Source organism: Giraffa tippelskirchi, chromosome 1, assembly GCF_054371585.1.
Source record: "Giraffa tippelskirchi isolate mGirTip1 chromosome 1, T2T-mGirTip1v1.2.pri, whole genome shotgun sequence".
Classification (NCBI taxonomy): Eukaryota; Metazoa; Chordata; class Mammalia; order Artiodactyla; family Giraffidae; genus Giraffa; species Giraffa tippelskirchi.
In genome coordinates this window covers 108,543,523-108,563,698 of record NC_137275.1, presented here as the reverse complement: position 1 = coordinate 108,563,698, position 20,176 = coordinate 108,543,523, and the positions used below count along the sequence as shown (strand labels likewise).

At 51.5% G+C, this 20,176-nt stretch overlaps 2 protein-coding genes and 2 long non-coding RNA genes across 6 annotated transcripts in view; 2 read left to right on the top strand and 2 right to left on the bottom strand.

Moving 5' to 3' along the window:
• LOC145506068 (kazrin-A-like) overlaps positions 1 to 4,624 on the top strand; it is a 38,847-nt gene extending 34,223 nt beyond the window's left edge. For 2 of the 3 annotated variants that reach the window (XM_081489742.1, XM_081489732.1), the window contains exons 8-13: positions 68 to 179; positions 945 to 1,195; positions 1,643 to 1,668; positions 2,244 to 2,301; positions 3,524 to 3,590; positions 4,502 to 4,624. In XM_081489742.1, the coding sequence (XP_081345868.1) occupies positions 68 to 179; positions 945 to 1,195; positions 1,643 to 1,668; positions 2,244 to 2,301; positions 3,524 to 3,540 (464 nt within the window). In that variant the 3' untranslated portion in view covers positions 3,541 to 3,590; positions 4,502 to 4,624. Of the gene's footprint in view, positions 1 to 67; positions 180 to 944; positions 1,222 to 1,642; positions 1,669 to 2,243; positions 2,302 to 3,523; positions 3,591 to 4,501 lie in introns of all 3 variants that reach the window. The other variant, XM_081489723.1, reaches the window with a different exon arrangement.
• On the bottom strand, positions 3,392 to 4,188 carry LOC145506850 (uncharacterized). Its single transcript, XR_014054388.1, has 2 exons — positions 4,118 to 4,188; positions 3,392 to 3,605 (listed from the first exon to the last, which is right to left on the bottom strand). It is a non-coding gene; the product is annotated as an uncharacterized LOC145506850 (long non-coding RNA).
• Positions 4,625 to 4,658: 34 nt separating the features above from the next.
• Positions 4,659 to 20,176, top strand: part of LOC145505797 (uncharacterized) — a 188,764-nt gene continuing 173,246 nt past the window's right edge. Inside the window, exons 1-7 of the mRNA XM_081488700.1 lie at positions 4,659 to 5,718; positions 6,922 to 7,023; positions 7,495 to 7,635; positions 8,225 to 8,374; positions 11,101 to 11,324; positions 13,097 to 13,328; positions 19,555 to 19,776. Coding sequence (XP_081344826.1) covers positions 5,602 to 5,718; positions 6,922 to 7,023; positions 7,495 to 7,635; positions 8,225 to 8,374; positions 11,101 to 11,324; positions 13,097 to 13,328; positions 19,555 to 19,776 — 1,188 coding nt within the window. The 5' untranslated portion in view covers positions 4,659 to 5,601. The remainder of the gene's footprint in view (positions 5,719 to 6,921; positions 7,024 to 7,494; positions 7,636 to 8,224; positions 8,375 to 11,100; positions 11,325 to 13,096; positions 13,329 to 19,554; positions 19,777 to 20,176) is intronic.
• On the bottom strand, positions 12,532 to 18,556 carry LOC145507055 (uncharacterized). The gene is made up of 2 exons (XR_014054527.1): positions 17,986 to 18,556; positions 12,532 to 15,607 (listed from the first exon to the last, which is right to left on the bottom strand). It is a non-coding gene; the product is annotated as an uncharacterized LOC145507055 (long non-coding RNA).

The window sequence follows — 20,176 nt, the reverse complement described above, 5'->3', positions numbered from 1 at the left end:
CCATGAAAAACACTAATTCTTTCATTGAAACAGCAACAAACAGCAAAACCTTATCTTTGGTCTCTAGGAGAAGAAGAAAAAAACCGCTGCACCTCCACCAAGGACAGTGAGTGTCAATGCACACCTGGCACTTTCCGTGGAGAAGATGCAGCTGAATTCTGTCAGAAATGCAGCACCGGGTGAGACACAGGAGCCTAGGGGGCTTCCAACCCACAGGAGACCCCAGTTTCCTTGTACCCATGTCTCTCTTCTGCTTCCGTGAAGCCCCTCCCACCTCTCAGAGCTCCCCTGTGCCTGTGGGGTCTCCTGAGCCTGCAGCAGCGCTCCCCACCACCCCCGTTTGTCCTGCACGGCTTTCCCAGTGGCCCCTTCCCACGTCTCCTCAGGAGGGGCCTAGAAAGACCGAAGTGCTGACAGCAGACAGAAGTCATCATGAGGCCACGTGTGTGCTCCTTCAAGGTTCCTATAAAACCGGAGCCAACTCGACAGGCCTCACACCCAGCCCTTGCTCGCCAGTAGCACCTGAATCTTTCCTACTGGGGGGCTCGGTGGCCAGTAGTAATTCACTGTCCTCTGACGCTCCAGTGTTGGCTGAGATTGGTAGGAAGAGTCAACAGGTGGATGAAAGGGCCTGGTATTTAAGTTTGACTGGAAGATGAGTCAGAATTGTGCCCATACCCTTCTGACCCTTGACCTGGATGAGGCCCCCCTCACAGAGCTCTTGAAGAACAGCTCTGAACACTCAGCAGGAGCCTGGGGGCCACAATACACAATCCTGGATCCTTCTCCTGCCCAGTGAGGGGGAGTGAGGGGACCCTGCCCTGCAGACAGCAGGAGCCTGTCCCCCCTCCAGTCTTGTCAGGGGACCCAGGACAGGAGGCTACCCCCTCTTTCTCCTCATCCAGCTAGCTGTCCCTGATGAGTCCCCCTGTATCTGTACCCAGGTGCCCTGATGGGAAGGTCATGGTCATGGACTGTACGCCCTGGAGCAACATGAAGTGTGTGGACCAAGAATCAAGTACCCTGGCCCATGGGGAGGTCCTGGTTCCTGGAGAGCGAGCAGCCATGAGCCAGAGACTACCCATCACTCCCTCTCCCTCCTCATGCACTTCACTGGTGATGAAAATGGTAACTGGACTTGGAGTCACCACTGTCCTCATCCTAATCGGATGTGCTGTATGCTGGTACTTTAAAGGTGAGGTTCTAGAAGGGAGGGAGGAGGTGCTGGCTCCCTCCTCCATCTCCCCAATCCTCCTGTTCCTCCTGGTTTGTCTCTGATCTTGTTACCCAGGAAACTCCTCCTCCTCCCACCTCACCAGGTCCTACCAAACCATGATCACATCGGTCCCCCCAACTCAGCTGACGGTCCCCTCTTCCCCCTGGCCGAGTCTGGTGGGAGGAGGCAGGAGAAGAAGGTGGTTCAGGAGCGCTGCACAGAGATTTTCCACGGTTTCATTTTATTTCCTTTTCTCCCTTCTCTTCTCCTCCCTGAGGGTTGTCCAGACTCGGAATGTCCCGCTTGCCGTCACAGGCCCGGGACTCTGTTCAGTGTCTGAGCCCCCAGCCTGCACCCTGTCCCTAGGGAGGGAGGTGTGGCAAGAGGGCTGTCCCCACCACTCAGCGGATGTCTCTTCTCTTGTAGGTCGCTTGAGTGAGTGTTGCCACAAGGTGAGTCGGTTTCTCCAGCATCTGGCGGCATCAGACCCTCAGTCACTGCTTTCCCCCCACAACAAAGCCCAGGGTGGACACGGTCCCTGGTTTGTCCTCTACTGTTGTCCCTGACTCTCTCAGCTGGCCTGGGGGCTCTAGGCTGAATGTAGGAGGGAGACGGGCCTGTTGAGAGCTGTCCTAAGGCCGGTTGGCAGCGCTGGCCCTGTCCTTACTGTTTGAGACACCCTCACTCTGTAACCCTGGACCCGGAGGCATGGGGGGTGTCAGGCAGGGGTGCTCAGATCCCCTTAGCATCACACCAGAGTCTGGGTGCCATCAGCAGAGCCCAGATGTGATGAGTCTGTGCCCACTTGGAGGGCAAAGCATAGGAGTAGGTGGGAAGGCAGAACCCACTGTGTCCCCCCAGATACTGTAGGGGTTTGTGGGTTTGTGACTCCTGGGTCAGCGCCTTGCTTTCTCAAGGCCCTTTTCTGGTGCTTATGTGTCCCCCAAGAGGGTCTGGGACTCTGGACCATGCCCACAACAATACGCTGACCAATGGAGATTCACTTTCTCTTCTGGTCCCTTGGCAGGAAAAGCTGACAGAAGACAACGCCCAGTCCCAAGATGAAGCAAGCAGTCTGTCTGTTGGTGAGTGTGGGGCTCTGGCCCTTCTGCTTGCTCGGACTGTGGTAGAGACAGGGAGAGGCCATGCTGGTCAGGTCTCCTCTCCTCTGGGGAGGTGGTGATGGAGGGAGACCAGGGCATGGAGGGAAGGGAGCCCCACTCCCTGCTCTGGAGAGAGACCAGGGCATGGAGGGGAAGGGAGCCCAAGCCCTGTTCTGGTCCACTGGCAGCTCTGATGCTGTTGATCCTCTGTCTTGTTCTCACCACATCCGTGGTCTAGAACAGGGCAGCCGAAGGGTGATCACTCCTCCCATGGCTGACCGAGTGATGGAGTCAGAGCTACCTAATATTTGTCTGTGTGATTGTTACTCACTTTTAAGCCATTCCTCATCATAGTAGGAATTTCACATTTATTTCAAAAGTATGATTAAGTTGAATCTACTTGAAGTAAAATTTCTTTGTCAACATATAGAAGTATTTTCACTGTGTATATGTGTGTGTATGGGGCATGGCAACCCACTCCAGTATTCTTGCCTGGAGAATCCCCATGGACAGAGGAGCCCAGCAGGCTACAGTCCACGGGGTTGCAAAGAATCAGATATGACTGAGTGACTGAAGACATATATATAATATATATGTACACACACACACACACACACACACACACACACACACACACACACACACACACACACACACACACACACACACACACACACACAGAGTTTGGGGTCCTATCACTTCAATAGCTTTGAGGTTTTTGAGTATTACCTTAATTTATAAATTAATCTAGGAGGAATTGAGATCTTTCAGGTGTTCTATATTTTTCTTATGAAAAGATTTAGCATTTTAAGAGTTTTATAATCCCTCAACTCCATGTGTGTTTTTCTTTGGTCAATTTCTCATTTCTTGTTGAGGCTGTATCTTTGTATTACAGTGTTCTGTAACCTTATGAGTTTATCCAACTCATAATTCATTATAGAATTTATTGCCTGTTATAATTTTTAACATTCATCCATCCATACATTCACATTTAGGTATTAGTGTTGAACCATTCGAGTTTGATAAGAATACAACCATATATCCAATAACGACTCTTTTGTCCACTCCCTTCAAAGATCCTGCATTGGTTTTGTTTTGCTTATGGCTGCATCTGCCAGAATTTCAGAACAATGTTTACTAGGCTCAGTTGTGTAATCTTGGATCCTCGATGAAGACCAAGGCTGCTCTCCATTGTGTTTTACAGAAACCAGCAGCCCCTGAAGGATCTCAGAGGAGAAGATGGCTGCTGGTTCCAACAGACGCCACTGAAAGTGAGTGTTTTTCTCCTGGGCAGTGGAGATCAGGAGTGGGATCAGGAGTGGAGGGATGAGCGACAGAATTAGTGTCCTAATTTCTGTCTCCATAGCTGTTAGGGCAACTCAGAGAGGGGACGGCTTGTCCCTGGACCATCAGGACTCGAATTCCCTCCCTGCCCCCCCCTCTTTTTCCCACCCTGCACCCCTCTGTCCTCTACCAGTGGCCCCTAACACCTCCCTGTCCTTCCCTCCTCCACCATCCTCTCTCGTCCCTGGTTGCTCAGGGCCAGGTTGACCCACCCTGAGACATCTGAGAGGTTGTGCTGCCTAGCAGGGCACCCACTGGCCCAGGGAGGCTGTGGAGCACCTGTCCATGCATGCTCAGTGGCTTGAATCATGTCCAACTCTTTGCAACCCCATGGCCTGAGGAGCCTGCCAGGCTCCTCAGTCCGTGGGAATCTCCAGGCAAGAATACTGGAGTGGGTTACCATGCCCTCCTCTAGGGATCATTCCAACCCAGGGATCGAACCCACATCTCTTACATCTCCTGCACTAGCAGAGCCCCAACTGCCCCAGGCTGACCTCACGCCGCTCCCACTGCTGTAGCCTGACTGGCTGGTGGTGGAGGAGAAGGCTGAGGAGGAAGGGGTTCGGTGACGTGTATTCTGTGACGTGGTCACGTGCGGGTTTGCTTTTTCAGTTTGAAAACATGACTGCTTTTAGTCTTCCCTCCAGTTTCACGTTAAGGTTGAAAATGAAGATTTTATTCTTAAACTTGAGCACAGTGATTTTACAGTCTTTTTGAAAGCAACAGTTGAGGTTTTCAAAAGACATCTCAGAAAACTCCAGTAGGTAAAGCCGAAAAAACAGAATGTGTTCAGGGTGAACTGCGGGCGGCACCCCAAACTGTCCTGTGTCTCTCCCAGAGTCTGTAATTGCTGAGATGGGTGGATATAGGACCCCAAGCACCCTCGGGACTGAGGTCTTCAAGTGACAGCAGAGGTCCCGGCTGAGCCAGGAGCCGTGTGGCCTGTGTGGCCTGTGCCCCGGTGAGTGGGGAGCCGCGAGGGTGGGAGTGGAGCCGGGAGAGGGGGTGGGGGACTCGGGGTCGGAGGAAGGGGCAGCACCTGGCGGGGTCTGGGAGGCGCTGGCTGTTGGGGCTCGAGGCAGGGACACCCCTGAACCTCCACCGTGCAGCCCTCACAGGGCAGAGTTGTCTGACCGCCCAGGGTCGAAGTTAAGAGAGCGAGTTCGCAGCAGGTTGAGTGAACCCCTGTACCCACTGTGGGTTCATTTTAAGTGCCTGGAGCGAGGTTGGCCCAGCCCTTGCTGAGCTCGATTGAGAGAGTCAGTCAGGGAGGACCGAGCTCAGGGTGAGAGTGAGGGGCAGCTAGTGTGGTGAGTCCTCCTCACCTGGGTGGGTTCTGGGGACGCCCTTGAGTTCAGGGGTGCCCTTTCACTAGCCTCCCTGGAGGCTTGTTTAGTGGGTGGAGGGGGAGAAGTCCACTTAGAAGATACGCTTATTCCTAGTGGTGGTGGTTTCTGAAGCAGTTCATCCTGTTGGGTTCGACTGTGAACCAGTACCTTGCAGGGTCATGTTTGACGGTGGGCCTGAGCTGTGGGCACGGCCTTCCTTCTCCCACACCCCACACTCACCTGCCGTCTTTCTGGCAGCCCCTCCCCCTTCTCTGCGCCCTTGATGGTGGGCCTGAGCCCAGCCCCCCTGTTACCATGGAGCCCCTTGTGACTGAGTGGGTTCCGGGTTCCGGGCTCCTGGGAGACGTGCTGGAGGCAGAGCCTTCGTGCCATTTCTTCTTGAGACACCGGTGCTGGTGGACATAGTGTGAGAGCGGTGGTCATAGTGTGAGAGCTGTGTGTGTGAGAGTAGTGTGTGTGAGAGTGGGGTGGTCGTAGTGTGAATAGCGGTGGTCATTGTGTGAGATCGGTGGTGATAGCTCGGGTGCTGAGGCATCTGATTGTGAATCAGCAGTTGCCCCCTAGTGGGGGGCTGCCCCCATCCGCGAGGATGGGTCGCAGAAAGACCCGCCTTTGGGGGCTTTTCCAGTGCTGCAAGCCCAAGGCAAAGGCCAAGAGGAGGAAGAACTTGGCCTCGGCCCAAGTCCTGGAAGCAGAGTGGCCTGAGGTGAGAGCAGCCGGGGTCTGGGCCCATTAGATTGGCCCTCAGCCGGCAAAGCGTTGGCTTTGTGTTTCATTTTGTTAGCACGGTTGTGGGCCTTGCCGGCCAGGGCGTTTGGCCTTAGTGGGCAGGACGGACCCCAGCAGGTGGACCTTGTAAGAGGTTGTGCAGGTGCTGCGTGGAGGATGGGCGGGGGCCCCACAAGAAGGGCAACACTGGCTGGAGGAGTCACTGGGGCACGTGGACTGAGCTATAGAGTCAGTCCTTGAAGCAGAAAGGCGAAGCCCCTTATTATCGCCCCTCTTCCAAAGAAGGGATATACTGGCTGGAGGAGTCTCTGGGGCCTGTGGATCGAGCTAGAGAGTCAGTCCTTGAAGCAGAAATGCTAAGCCCCTTAACGTCTCCCATCTTAACAGAGCACAGGCCAGTGGGTCCAGTATTTTAATGACTGGTACCTACTGCTTTACGTGTATAACGTACACCCTCATAGCTTCACATGTCTACTACATGCCTCTCACAAGAGTTGGGCACTGTTCTGGGTGCTGAATACTCAGTATGTAGTAGGGGATACGTAGCCCAGGATTTTTGTATTTCTGCAAAGAAAAACAGAAGAATGAAAGGCTCCGTGTGGTTTAGTTTGAGGGAGTTCACCACGTGGATGGCCCCATGTGCACGCAAATGGTGGTAAAATACATATAACGTGAATTTAACATTTTAACCAGTTTATTGAATGACTGTGTGACTTCAGTGGAGTCAGGCTAACGGATGGCCTTGGGGTGCCATCAGCCTTTTTCCCAGAGGAACACTCCAAAGCCTGGTGGCCTTGTAGACCTTACCTTTGTTCTTCGCTCTGCCCAGTGGTTCTAGGTCACTTGTCTGGGTGTCATTTAAGAATCTCTTTATCCACTTTGTTGTTAGGATTTCTGTTTAGGAAAGTTTCTCAGACGTCCCTGGGTCTTGAGAAGGCAGGCTTGGATTCCGGGTTCTCCCCTGCCGCGTGCCTGCCAGGTCGAGGTGGAGGCTGCAGGCCGGTCTGAGTTGTGGTGGTCTGTGTGGTCTGTGGGTCAGGGGGACCCCCTCTTCTCTGGAGGGACAAGGAGATCCTTTGTGTGGAGCCTAGAGAGACTTGACAGGGTCAGTCTTCAGCAGCTCGCTCTCTTTTTAATTTGTGTTTGCATGTAGTTACTTACTCATTTCACTGTCTTCTAGGAGTTTATAGAACTTACGAAAGAACTAAAGGTATGCAGGGAGCAGCTTCTTGAACGAGAAGAAGAAATTGCTGAGCTGAAAGCGGAAAGGAGCAACACCAGGGTCAGTAGGGGGATTCTCACGTGTTGCCCTTTGCCCCGTGGGGGTCACCACTGGGCTCTCTGTTGCTGTCTTTAAACTCGGTCTGGTTTTCAAGTCATTTTTCACATCTTCCCACTGAGCAGACCAAGGTGGATCAGTTCGGGGTTCTCATACCTTGCTTCAAATTTATGATGAGAGCTAATGTAATTTTAGTACATTTGAGGGGAGAGTTCTCTTAACTTACATTTTTGTCCATGCTCCACTTTGTGTGGGATCTTAGTTCCCCGACCAGGGATTAAAACCTATGTCCCCTGCTGAAGTGCGGAGTCTTAACTACCGGGCCACTGGGGAAGTCCACTCTAACTTGAGACTGAACTGGCGGGATTCCGACTTGCCTTAGCGTGGTTTCAGCTTTAGCGTGTGGCTGAGAGGAGTTATTGGGCCTGAGTTCAAGAATGAGGTTGACGGCGCTCCTTTGGCCCTGCCCTGCAGCTGCTGCTGGAGCGCCTGGAGCGCCTGGTTTCCCGGTACGTGCCATCCCTCCGCACGTCCCCAGCCGGCATGACCAGCGAGGTGGAGGTGCTCAGGGCACTGAAGTCACTCTTCGAGCACCACAAGGCCCTGGGCGAGAAGGTACCAGCCACCCGGCCGTCCTGAATTTGTACACTTGCTGCCTTGTTAGGTGGATGATGCACGTATTTATGTAACTAGTTGACTTTTGAGCTTCTTGAATTTTTGTAAATACATTTTTTCTGTACGAAGTCAGAGTTTTATATGGTTAAAAAGTGTTGCCTGCGTACGTGCTCAGTCATGTCCAAGTCCTTGCGACCCTGTGGACTGTAGCCCACCACACTCCTGACTCCTGAGGTCCTGACTTCATGCCAGATACCTTTCCTCCTGGAATTCTTGCAATAACAGGGTAGTTTAGTATACTTTTTGTTTGCTGTTGGGGTTTATTATATAGAAAAGAAGCTTGATAAACCGAGTGGCCAGACAGAACGTTAAGACAGATGGGTGCCAGTCGTGGCAAATGTGACATTTGAAGTAGGCACGTTTTTGCTCACGTCCGAGGAAACTGCCGTGTCTAGGACTTTAATTTTGAGGACGCTAACTTTATTTTTGAGTTGAAACTTAGGATTTAGTCCAACTTTTTTACGCGTACGTGTATCGGAATGTTCCATGATAATGACTTACCTTTTCTACTCTGCAATGCCCGGTGTAGGCCATGGTCCAGAACACGGACGTGGAGGTGCGAATCACTACCCTTGAGAGATGCTACCTTGCCGCCCAGCGCGAAGCCACCTCTGTGCACGACGACCTCAATGATAAACTTGAAAATGAAATCGCAGATAAGGATTCTATGCATCGACAGGTAACGGCTTTTACTGAACTGTGTCTGACTTTTATAGTGGTGAATTCCTGAGGAAGGAAGGTAAACACCTTTTCATGTGACTCCCACGTTGTAAGGCACCTGCCCCCTCACACTGTGGTCCTGAAATGGTTTTGGAACAAAGCGTTGATAGATCGCTTTATGTCTTCCCATTTTCCTTTTTCTGGCTACGAGTTTCCTTTTAAGGCATGCTTTTTTTTCTTAAAAGAACCAATTTTGATAACTTGTGGCCTACTGTGAGGCCCAGCACAGTACTAATTAGCACCGTTTTGATTGAAATCATCCTGCGAGTAAATGGATACACATACCCATCATTTTATAGTGAGAAGAATTCTCATTGGAAGTTTAAGTACCTTTGTATTTTCGCCTCATTTATGGCATGTAATTTTTCATACATGTCTGTGTTTTGAGCTGCCATGTTCAGTGAGCAGCTAGTTTGGGCCAGACATCGTCAGAACTAGGACTCCAGCAGTGAATTAAAAACCGTGTGCGTTCTTTATCCACTGCCATGTAACAAATCACTGCAAAGCTTAGTGACTTCCCAGTGAGCAGGTCACAGTCCAGTTTCTGTGCTTTGCAGCAGGTGGGCCTGGTTCAGGGCCTCCTGAGGACGCAAACATGGGAAGGCCCCCCAGGGCTGGATGGCAGGCTTTCAGACTCACCTGGCTGGTGGGGACAGGCCCAGGTCCCTGCCGTGTGGACCTCTTCATGGCCTGGCTTTCCTCAGAACACCCTCTGAGAGCGAGAGCGCGGGATGTAGCCCGGGGCCTTTCGCGCCCCGGTCTCGGAAGCCGCACACCTTCAGTTCTGTTTGCGAGAGTGAGCTGCGAAGTCCTGCCTCGCTCAGGGGCTGAGCAGGAGTTGCCCCCTCTGCCTCTTGAAGGGAGGAGGATGGAAGAATTTGTGGACCCGTTTTTAAACCCACGCAGCCTGTCGGACAGTAATGAGCAGGGGAAGGAGACCAGAGTGCCCGAGTTGTCTAAGAGGAGGGGGGACGATCGTGTGTGAACAGGGTGGCCAGCGAGGTGACACCAGGAGGGTGACCTGGAACAGAGACCCGGAGGCCGGAAGAGAAGTAGCCACTCGGAGATAGATCAAGGGTCGTGTCAACAAGCGGAGATAAGGGAGAGAGAGGGCCGCATCAGGGAGGACCCCGGGCTCAGGCCTGAGCAGCTCGAGGCCAGAGCCTGTTTCCTGAGCTGAGGAGGGCTGTCAGGGCAGGGAGCTAAGAGACGGGCCTCAGCCCTGTTGAGGTGGATGAGCCCATGGGGTGTCCAGGGGACCTGTGAGGTCAGCAGCTGAGTGTTCCGGCCTGGATCCAGGAGAGGCCTCACTCAGCTCAAGGTGGACTTGGGTCGTGGGCATACAGATGGTGTTTAAAGGCACAGACAAGGTAAAGTCACCAGGCAGGTGCCCGTGGAGAGATAGGGGGTGCAAGGGTAGAGCTGTGGGGTGCCTCGCATTCCAAGGTTGAGAAGGGGCGCAAGGGACTGACTAGTAACCCCAGGGAGGGCGGGGCCTGGTGCCCAGGGAGAGACATGCTTGGGGTTGGGGGAGGGCAAGGAGAGGAGGGGGCTTGGTAACATGGGTTCCTCAGAGCTCCCTGGGAGCTGCCCTGCGAGCGGGGCACACCGCCTGCTTGCAGAGAGCTGGAGACTGGGCGGGGAGGGGGACAGTAGAGGCCTCTCCCAGGGAGCTCTCAGAGACCCTCAGTGGGCGCTGCAGGGAGCCCTGGAGGAGGAATCTGCTGGTTCCCTTTGTGCAATTTTAAGGTGAGAGAAGGGAGAGGACGTGCTGGCTGAGCTGATGGGGGTGAAGCCATATGCAGCTGGTTCGCTGGAGAGGAGCAGGAATGATGGCAGGTGGTCCTGGAGCCAGTGCAGGGGGTGGCCCAGCCCTGGGGAGGGGTCGTGACGAAGACAGGGGCGAGGGCGCTGGCCACGGGGGACAGGGAGCCAGCAAGCCAGCACCTCGAGGCTGCCCCTCGGCTGCTTTGAGGTCACGTCTGGGAAAGAAGGCAGGACCTGGGTGAGAGTGGGCCGGGGGGAGATGTGCCAGAGAGAAGGGTGTGAGGTGTGAGAGCTGGAGGGCGGCTCGGAGCCCAGCAGGCCCTCTCCCGCACGTCTCTGGTGACAGAGCCGCCTTGCGGTGTGAGGGGCCGTCCCCCAGAACAGCCCGCGGGCCTGCGCCCCGGGAGGAGCCCCGCGGGGGGCTGGCCCTCCCAGCCCTGCTGGCCCTGCTTGCGCCTGTCTGTGCGTGTTCAGACCAGCCTGGAAAACGGAGGGCTGGGGACCTGCGAGGATGGCGCTCCTCGGTGAGTAACACAAGTGGTGACCGCTGAGGTGGACCCAGAGGCTGCGGAGCTGAAGGATTTCTTTTTCTTATTTTCCTTCAGCCTGGCTGATGGAGGCACAGATGTATTGTTGTAATTTTCGGACTTTGTCTCTGACTCCATCGGCCCACCCTTGTGAATAACCTCATAGGATTGCCTCCCATCCACGCTAAGACCTGAATGTCACCAGGCCATCTAGGAAGTGGATTCTCCTCCTGCCTGTTTCTTCAGTACTGCTCGCTTAAGAGATGGCAGTGTCTCATAAGCATGGCCCGTTTATCCACAGTTGGGGCTTCCATGTAAACTTGTGTTCAGTTCCTGATAGACTTGAGCTGCCCTGAATGTCGCTGACGAGACGTGGTCCTCTCGTGCCCAGGTGCAGACCCTGAAGGAAAAGGACTGGGAGCGCGCGCAGCAAGCCAGCGTGCCGGCCAACGTGGCCCAGGCGTTCGAGAGTGACGCAGACTTGTCTGACGGCGGGGGCGACAGGGCCACCCTCTTCAGCTCGGCCGCTCTGCTGTCGCCCAGCGGGCAGGGCGATGCCGAGACTCTGACTGTGATGCTTCAGGAGCAGCTGGACACCATCAACGAAGAGATCCGGTGGGTGAGCCCGAGCCGAGCTCCCCAGAAACTCGGCTTCTCTGAGGAGCTGTCTTCTCCTTAGAGAAGGCTGAGTGTTCCATAGTAAGGAAACTGACTTCAAGTCTGCTTCAAGAATTTTCAGTTCTGAGATTGCCCTTGATTATAGAGCTCAGTCAGCCAGGGCTGTGGGGGGCGTTGTGGGGTGTCCCCCCACCAGCTCTGAGCCCCAAGGTGGGTGAGGTGCCGTGACAGTGTCCCCTGCGGCCCGTGCACCCTCCAGCACTGAAGGTTCGCCCTCGTGTGTCCCTCGGAGCCTCCCACATTCTGGTGAAAAGCCACCTGAAACAGAAAAGCTGGGGTTTTGGGGTGGCAAATTCCCCCTCAGATCTGCATTTTCCTTTTGAACTTAATACAGTGTGAAGATTGGCTTGTTGTACGACAGTGGTCCAAGGACATGTGTTTGAGTTCTTCTCAACTCATCAGTGTCTGTGAGATGTTTTCTGTAGACACCGTCTGGGCTGTTATAACAGTTTACAAACGGGATAGAATCCAAAGGCCCGCCTCATGGCGAGCAGGGGCCTTGGGTCTGGGTGCGGCCAGGTGGCTGGGGGCCCCGAGGCCAGCCTGGTGCCGCACCCGCACAGCTCTGCCTCCTGTCCCTTGTCCACGTTCAGAGTGGCCACAGGCCGGTGACCCTGCACAGGACCTGGCAGAGCTGCTGCTCAGACTGTTCTTGTCACGTCAGCCCAGGCCGAGGTGCCCGTTCCTGTCAGCCGAGTGCGGGGGGCCCGGGGGAAAGGCAGGGGTGAAGGGCACAACCAGCAAACGCAGGTGGTGCCGCCTGCACGTTTGACGCTGAGACAGACTGCTTTGTGGGCCGTGTTTGAGCACAGACAGCTCAGAAAGATTGTCTTTCCCCCTCCCCCAGGAAATACGGAACGGTTACATATTAATATGTTTATTTTTACAGCATGTTGTCAGGTAAAAGTGATTTTTCCTTAGGTAACATGTTGACTTGAGGTAAATGGTAAATTCTTTCCATCAACTTGTTATCAACAGTGAAAAACTTTCAGGGTGTATAAGGAGAAGTGAAACTGGAGAGGTGACGACCTGCGAGAATCTTGTATTTTATTTTGAAAATCATGTTATATGCATAATCGAATATTTAAACTGCTATATAACATCATCCGCGAGACATTAGGGGAGAAGAGCAGTAACTGTGAATTCTAGGTTAATGCAGCACATTGACATGAGTCCAGAAACTCACACAAAGCTGGTGGAGAACTTCATCAAGTGATGCATTTGTACATAGACAACCTAAAAAATAAAAAAATCAATTCAGCACTTCATCTGGTCTAGAGACTTGTGTTTAGAAACTCCAGCTTGTTCGTGGCTCACTGTTTTGATTGTACAGAGTTCCTGATTCCCAGCGGAATAGACTTGAGGCACTGCCGTGCATCTCTGCCCTGAGAGCAGGGAAGGTAAAGGTTGTCAACTTCAGGTTATCTCCTCACAGGGAGAGAGGCGCCACCCAGGCCCCGTCAGAATGTTAGAGTAAACCAGTCAAATCAAACGAGAATGATCAGGGGCCACTTTGTAAGACTCAAGGATAAGTTATTCTAAGTTTGAGAATATTGAAAAGAGGGAAAGTTGAACCTTTTTGCTGAGATGTTAATTGAGCAACTGTTCCTGGAATATGCTAATCGTGACACAGAATGCAAGCCCACATTTGTTGTCCAGACACGTTCCTCTGCTGACAAAGGCAGGTGACGGGTTTTATTCTATTTTAGGTTGATCGAAGAAGAGAAGGAGAACACGGAGCAGCGGGCCGAGGATACTGAGAGCAGGGTGGGCAAGGGGAGCTTAGGCAACCTTCGTTGTTGTAAATCCTCGAGCTCCCTCAACCTGTGTCCCGCCTCCTCGCTCGCCAGCTCCTGCCCGCCCAGCAGTGGGCGCGCCAAGCCCCCAAGGAGGCGGCACAGCTCGGCGCGGAAAGTAGACCAGCGGGACATCAAGACTCTGGTATGTGTCTGCCTCCTCCCTGCCACGTCCCTCCCCCAGCACACTGGCTTTCTTTTTTGTTTGTTTGTTTTTTGTTTTTTCTGTTTTTACCCAGAAGAAACTCAGGTACATTTGCTACGCTTAGAGGTCTAAGATTTTTAAAAACTGCCTAGTCTTTAATCATTCCATACTCGCACAGCAACAAATTAGTCTTGATATTTGGACCACCGGCTTAGCACGTCATCATGAACTCAGCCAGGGCCTGCCTCTGTAACGTTGGGCCCGGCCTGTGCTGGACACAGCAGGTGCAGGGAAGTTGCTGTTGTCACCGAGTAGACAGCCTTGTGAAAGTAACCATAGGCAGCTCTCCTGGCGTGTGAGACCCACGCAGCACATTTTTCATTGGGGATACCTGGCTGCAGGCTGCAGGCCATGCGGTGGGAACAAAACCAAGAATCTAAACTGGTCTGCTTGCTGCTGGACCTGGCTGCACGCTCAGGCCAGCTCTGGGTGTGAAACCAGGTTAAAAGCCTGGTGCCCCAGGGCCCCAGGGAAGAAGTTGGGCTTCCTCACTCTTCTGAGTCTAAAAATGGGATGACGACCTAGGGCTTTTGGTGACAGAGTGTGCAGCTCTGAAGCGCATGTTCCTGCTTTCTTCCATGTTTAGCTTAGGTTTCCTGAGCGCATTGCTGTTTACCCTGTGAAATCATGTCTACAACACTCTGCTTTGTAACTGCACTTGTATTATCACTTTTTTTGTTACCACCCATTTCATGTTAGCTGCATTGTTAGTCAGCATATAATTAAATTAACTGTGAATCATTTTAGCAGCATGTGAAGTGATAACTGGTCTATTTTGTGGTCTTTTGACACATTGGTTTTATAATATGCATCACTGGCCAATTAGTTGATAGTGTGTATTCTTTGACGATTTCTCTGTGGTTTCATGCTTGATTTCTTTCCGAGTATTTGTAAAAGAACAGTTCTGTATATTTTTTCTTGTTGCTGGAGTTCTCTGACGGTGTGTCTGCTTTCATCGTTGGTTTTGATTTCCTGTCTCATCCTGTTGTCTGCTTCGTTGTCATCAATCCAGACCCCAGCTTCCCACAACCGCACCCCCCCGAGGCTGTAGTTTACCCATCCATCTCCCCTCCCCCGTCCTCCCACTTGCTCTGGTCATAGCAGTCTGGGGTCCACAGCGTGTGTCCCCTTAGTCGGGTTTCTGCTTTGTCTTCATGTCTCATTAAATGGTGTTTTTCCCCCATAGCACTAAGTTTGAATTATTGTTATCACTGTGCAGTTACAAGCATAATGTAGATGGATGATACACTACAGAACCTGTGTAATTCATAACTGAGATTATGCTTACCTGAAGAAATGATCCTCTTATGTGTAGAATTAATGGACTTTTGACACAACATCCTTTCTGTGTTGGTGCTTGTATTTGAGACTGTAAATCTCATCAGCTTTTGCATGCTTAATGTCTCTACGAGACTCTTTTACAAAGTATCTTCTATGGTTCATAAAATGTGAAGACTCCACCTGCTGTTACGCTAGCTTTCATTCTTACATATTTTCATAGGGTACCTGCTTTAATGAATTTATTTTCAGAAGTTTGAAATCAAATTCTAGGTAACGATTTTACATTAATGTCCAACAGGTGGTTAGATCTGTTCAGTGTTAAAATAGGTATTACGGCAACTTCCTCGTCAGTTAAATTACTATTTTAAAGTATAACATGTTTTTTTTATTAAGAGAAACTAACTTATAGAGAGGTTTGGCTGAGAACAGACAACTGTTAAGGCCCTTTGTTGTACACAGTGCTGTGCTTTAACAAATCATGATGTTGTAATAGAATTGTATCTTCCTGAGGAATAATGTATAGTGTTTCTCTAGTAAATCTTGAATAGCTTATTTAACTAATGTGGTCCAACAAATTGTTCTGTTTCCAGTTACATGTTCTCTAAATCTACATCTCACTTATATGTTTGCCGTCATTTTTGCTTTACTGTCTTTGCCTATATTGATTCTTGAATTTTTAGCTTCAAAGTCGCAATAAATCTGGTTTCTCTTCATTTCTTTGCATGCATCTATCAGTCTAGTGAGTTAAGGAAGCATCGTCGAAAGGTAAACTATTTAGTAATTTAGCATGCCTTTGTTTCTCTGTGAAGTATTAGAGTCCTTATCGTGTTAGTGAATGAACACTATGTGGTTACGTACTGGTGGATGATTGACATTTTAATAGAAGTAATGAAACTCGCCCACCACTTAAAATATGCTGATGATGCAATCAATCCATCCTAAAGGAGATCAATCCTGGGTGTTCATTGGAAGGACTGATTTTGAAGCTGAAACTCCAGTACTTTGGCCACCTCACGCGAAGAGTTGACTCATTGGAAAAGACCCTAATGCTGGGTAGGATTGGGGGCAGGAGGAGAAGGGGACAATAGAGGATGAGATGGCTGGATGGCATCACTGACTCGATGGACATGGGTTTGGGTGGACTCCGGGAGTTAGTGATGGACAGGGAGGCCTGGCGTGCTACAATTCATGGGGTCGCAAAGAGTCAGACACGACTGAGCGACTGAACGGAACGGAACTGAACTGAACTGAACTGAACTGATGGTTCTGTTGGAAATAGGTCATTGGTTGGGACAATTGTAACAGTTTGCCTTTCTCCCACTTGTTTGCCTTCTAATCATCTCATGCTTATTTATAATAGACATAGTAGTATTTATTATTTTTAAAATTTTCTTTACTTATTTTTTTGGCCATACTGCACAGCTAATGGGATGTTAGTTCCCCAACCAGGGATCAGACCGGTGTGAAAGTGAAAGTGCCAAGTCCTCACCTCTGGACCACCATGGAATTTCCACGTAGTGTTTTCTTAAAAGAAATGACTGAATCAGAGCCATAGATATTAGATTTGGGGGAAGCCAATTTAATGACGGTGGGTAGCAGTGTGCAGGAGACTCTGTGTGCCAGGCACCGTGTCCAGTGCTTTCTGAGCCCGTCATCTAATCCCGCAGACACCCAGGTGAGGTCCAGGCTGCTGTTATCCCCATTCAGCAGATATGGACACTGAGGCTTAGAGAGGCCGGGCACCGTGCCCAGGCTCGCATACCCAGCGGTGCGGTGCAGACTGGTCTGATCAGAGCCTGGACACTTAACCGTGGTGCCGTCCATCCCGCTTTCCTCCAGAGGCCCTCCTGTCCATCACAGCAACCCTGATGGAGGGAGCCTCAGGAGGGAGCTCGCTGCCTCTCCCCTCGGGTCACTTGGATGAGCCCCTGTTGTTGGAGTCCAGTGGCCTGAGGGCTGGCCTTCCTTGTCCCTCTCCTGCTCCCAGCCCGCTGATGGAGCACTCCTGGGGCCTTCCCACAGGACTTGGGCAGCCGCGCTCCGGTTCAGGCAGCTCAGTGCCCAGGAACCCTTCTGCCGGGCACAGCAGAGTAGCTCCGTCACCCTGAGGTTGGTGACCTGGGTGTGCCGCTTGCCCGCTTTGTGGCCTGCTTTGCCCTCCTGTTAAATGAGGACACGGTACTGCCCATCCGACTCACGTGGGCACCCGTGGGGCGGGCTCCCATCCTGGCGGAGGGTGCCAGGCTGGGGACCCAGAGGCCTTTCTCAGGACAAGGCCCGGGGGAAGGGCCTGGCCGTGGTCCCTGACTTTGAGGCAGGTGTTTGTCTGCATTCAGTCCTAGTCAGCCCAGGTGTGTCACTTCCCTGCTCTGTTCTTTGTTGTTTTCTGATTTTTATAAATGCTTCTTTTAACTTGAATTTGAGATTGATCCCTCTTCAGTTCCATGTGGATAATTTCTAGCTTTTGTAGCCTTCTGTTGTCTGAGGGTGGTTGTTAGAGATCAGGGGAGAGTGCACAGTTTATCCAGCTGCTGTTAAACGAGTTCAGCTGTATTTTGCAGTAAGTCACTTTGTTGTCACCAAGCTCCTGTGGAGCTGCAGTGGATCAGTATTCTTTACAGAATCCCATTACAAAGCCACAGGTTAGTTGGTTAAAACGACGCACTCATTGTTTATAAAAATACTTTCCATGCATGCTTCCTAAAACCTCCCCTGGCTGAACCACACGCCCACATGTATAAGTGAGACCTGTCTGGACCCTGAAGGGGTTTATCTGTTCCCCACACTGTTGCCACCACTGTTTCCTGTCCTCAGACCCAGGACCAGCGGAAAAGCTGGGCGTCCAGGAGAGATCTTTTTTTTTTTTTTCAATTAGCTTATTTTTTAATTGAAGGATAATTGCTTTACAGAATTTTGTTCTTGTCTGTCAAATCGCAGGAAAAATCAGGCATAGGTACACATATATCCCCTCCCTTTTGAACCTCCCTCCCATCTCCCTCCCCTCGAGATTGATAGAAGAGTATCTCTTAGTGAAGACTTCAGTTGAGTTCAGTCGCTCAGTCGTGTCCGAATCTTTGCAACCCCATGAATCGCAGCACGCCAGGCCTCCCTGTCCGTCACCAGCTCCCGGAGTCCACCCAAACCCATGTCCATCGAGTCAGTGATGCCATCCAGCCATCTCATCCTCTGTCGTCCCCTTCTCCTCCTGCCCTCAATCCTTCCCAGCATTAGGGTCTTTTCCAATGAGTCAGCTCTTCGCATGAGGTGGCCAAAGTGTTGGAGTTTCAGCTTCAACATCAGTCCTTCCAATGAACACCCAGGATTGATCCCCTTTAGGATGGACTGTTCGGATCTCCTTGCACTCCAAGGGACTCTCAAGAGTCTTCTCCCACACCACAGTTCAAAGGCATCAGTTCTGTGGCGCTCAGCTTTCTTCACCGTCCGACTCTCACATCCATACACGACCACTGGAAAAACCATAGCCTTGACTAGACGGACTTTTGTTGGCAAAGTAGTGTCTCTGCTTTTAAATATGCCATCTAAGTTGGCCAAAACCTTCCTTCCAAGGCGTAAGCGTCTTTCAGTTTCGTGGCTGCAGTCACCATCAGCAGTGATTTTGGAGCCCCCAAACATAAAGTCTGACACTGTTTCCACAGTTTCCCCATCTATTTCCCATGAGGTGATGGGACCTGATGCCATGATCTTAGTTTTCTGAACGTTGAGCTTTAAGCCAACTTTTTCACTCTCCTCTTTCACTTTCATCAAGAGGCTCTTTAGTTCTTTTCCACTTTCTGCCGTAAGGGTGGTGTCATCTGCATATCTGAGGTTATTGATGTTTCTCCCGGCAGTCTCGATTCCAGCTTGTGTTTCTTCCAGCCCAGCGTCTCTCATGATGTACCCTGCGTCTAAGTTAAATAAGCAGGGTGACAAGGACACACAGCCTTGACGTCCTCCTTTTCCTATTTGGAACCAGTCTGTTGTTCCATGTCCAGTTCTAACTGTTGCTTCCTGACCTGCGTACAGGTTTCCCAAGAGACAGGTCAGATGGTCTGGTATTCCCATCTCTCTCAGAATTTTCCACAGTTGATTGTGATCCACACAGTCAAAGGCTTTGTTTGGCATAGTCCATAAAGCAGAAATCGATGTTTTTCGGGAACTCTCTTGCTTTTTCGATGATCCAGCAGATATTGGCAATTTGATCTCTGGTTCCTCTGCCTTTTCTAAAATCAGCTTGAACATCTGGAAGTTCACGGTTCACCTATCGCTGAAGCCTGGCTTAGAGAATTTTAAGCATTACTTTACTAGCACGTGAGATGAGTGCCATTGTGCGGTAGTTTGAGCATTCTTTGGCATTGCCTTTCTTTGGGATTGGGATGAAAACTGACCATTTCCAGTCCTGTGGCCACCGCTGAGTTTTCCATATTTGCTGGCATATTGAATATAGCACTTTCACAGCATCATCTTTCAGGATTTGAGATAGCTCAGCTGGAATTCCATCAGCTCCACTAGCTTTGTTCGTAGTGATGCTTCCTAAAGTCCGGTGGACTTCACGTTTAGCAGATGATTCTTAAAGAGCAGAATAACTGGGGAAAGCTACTAACGGACGGGGTGCTTGATGTAAATCCCGAGCAAGTAAACATGCCAAGCACCAATGGAAAGGCAAGTCCTCGGTCTCGCTCTCTGTCTGGTTCTCGCCTTACCATCCAGTCTGTGCGGGGCTGTTGGGACCTGTCAGCAATGCACCATGTAGATCTGAGTGGCCGTGAGGGTCGTGTGAGCTCCCAGAGTGCAGAAGAAAGTTTTGACCTCACCGATTGCCCGGAAATGCTGTGTTCCCTCCCTCCCAAAACAAGGCTGTCTGTCTAAGGCTTCCTTTCCCCCTTAGAGATCCTCCGACGGCTCCCCAAGCCACGAGGAAGACCTGGCTAAGGTGATCGAGCTCCAGGAGGTCATCGAGAGGCAGTCAGGGGAGCAGAGCCAGTCGAAGGAGTGCCTGGCAAACCTCTCTGCCTACGTGAGAGAGCCGGAGGAGGACCCGGACACGGCCAGGAAGGAGCTCCTCGCGTCCGAGGAAGCGAACAGACAACCACAGCGGGATGTCCGCGAAGTGAGTGACAGCGGACGTGTCTGTTGTCCTGAGGTGGAATGTGGGTCCCTTGTTCTCCGGCTGATCTGAGCTTTGGGATGGCTGCGTGAGTAGGAGCACAGAGCGCTGGCGAGACCGCGACTGGCGGCCTCCCCGCCTCTGCGTCGAGATCTCTGGGGTAGAAGAGGCCTGGTCCAGGCGGTCCATTGGCAGTGGAGCAACACGAGGGCATCCCTAGCGCTGTGCTCACCCTGGGTGTGGACTCCTCATTTCTACAAGTTCTAGGGTGCCCAGTGTGTTCCTCTTTGAAAAATTCATTCATCCATTCATTCATTTATTGGAGTCTAGTTGCTTTCCTTTTTCTTGGAGAAGGCAATGGTACCCCACTCCAGTACTCTTGCCTGGAAAATCCCATGGATGG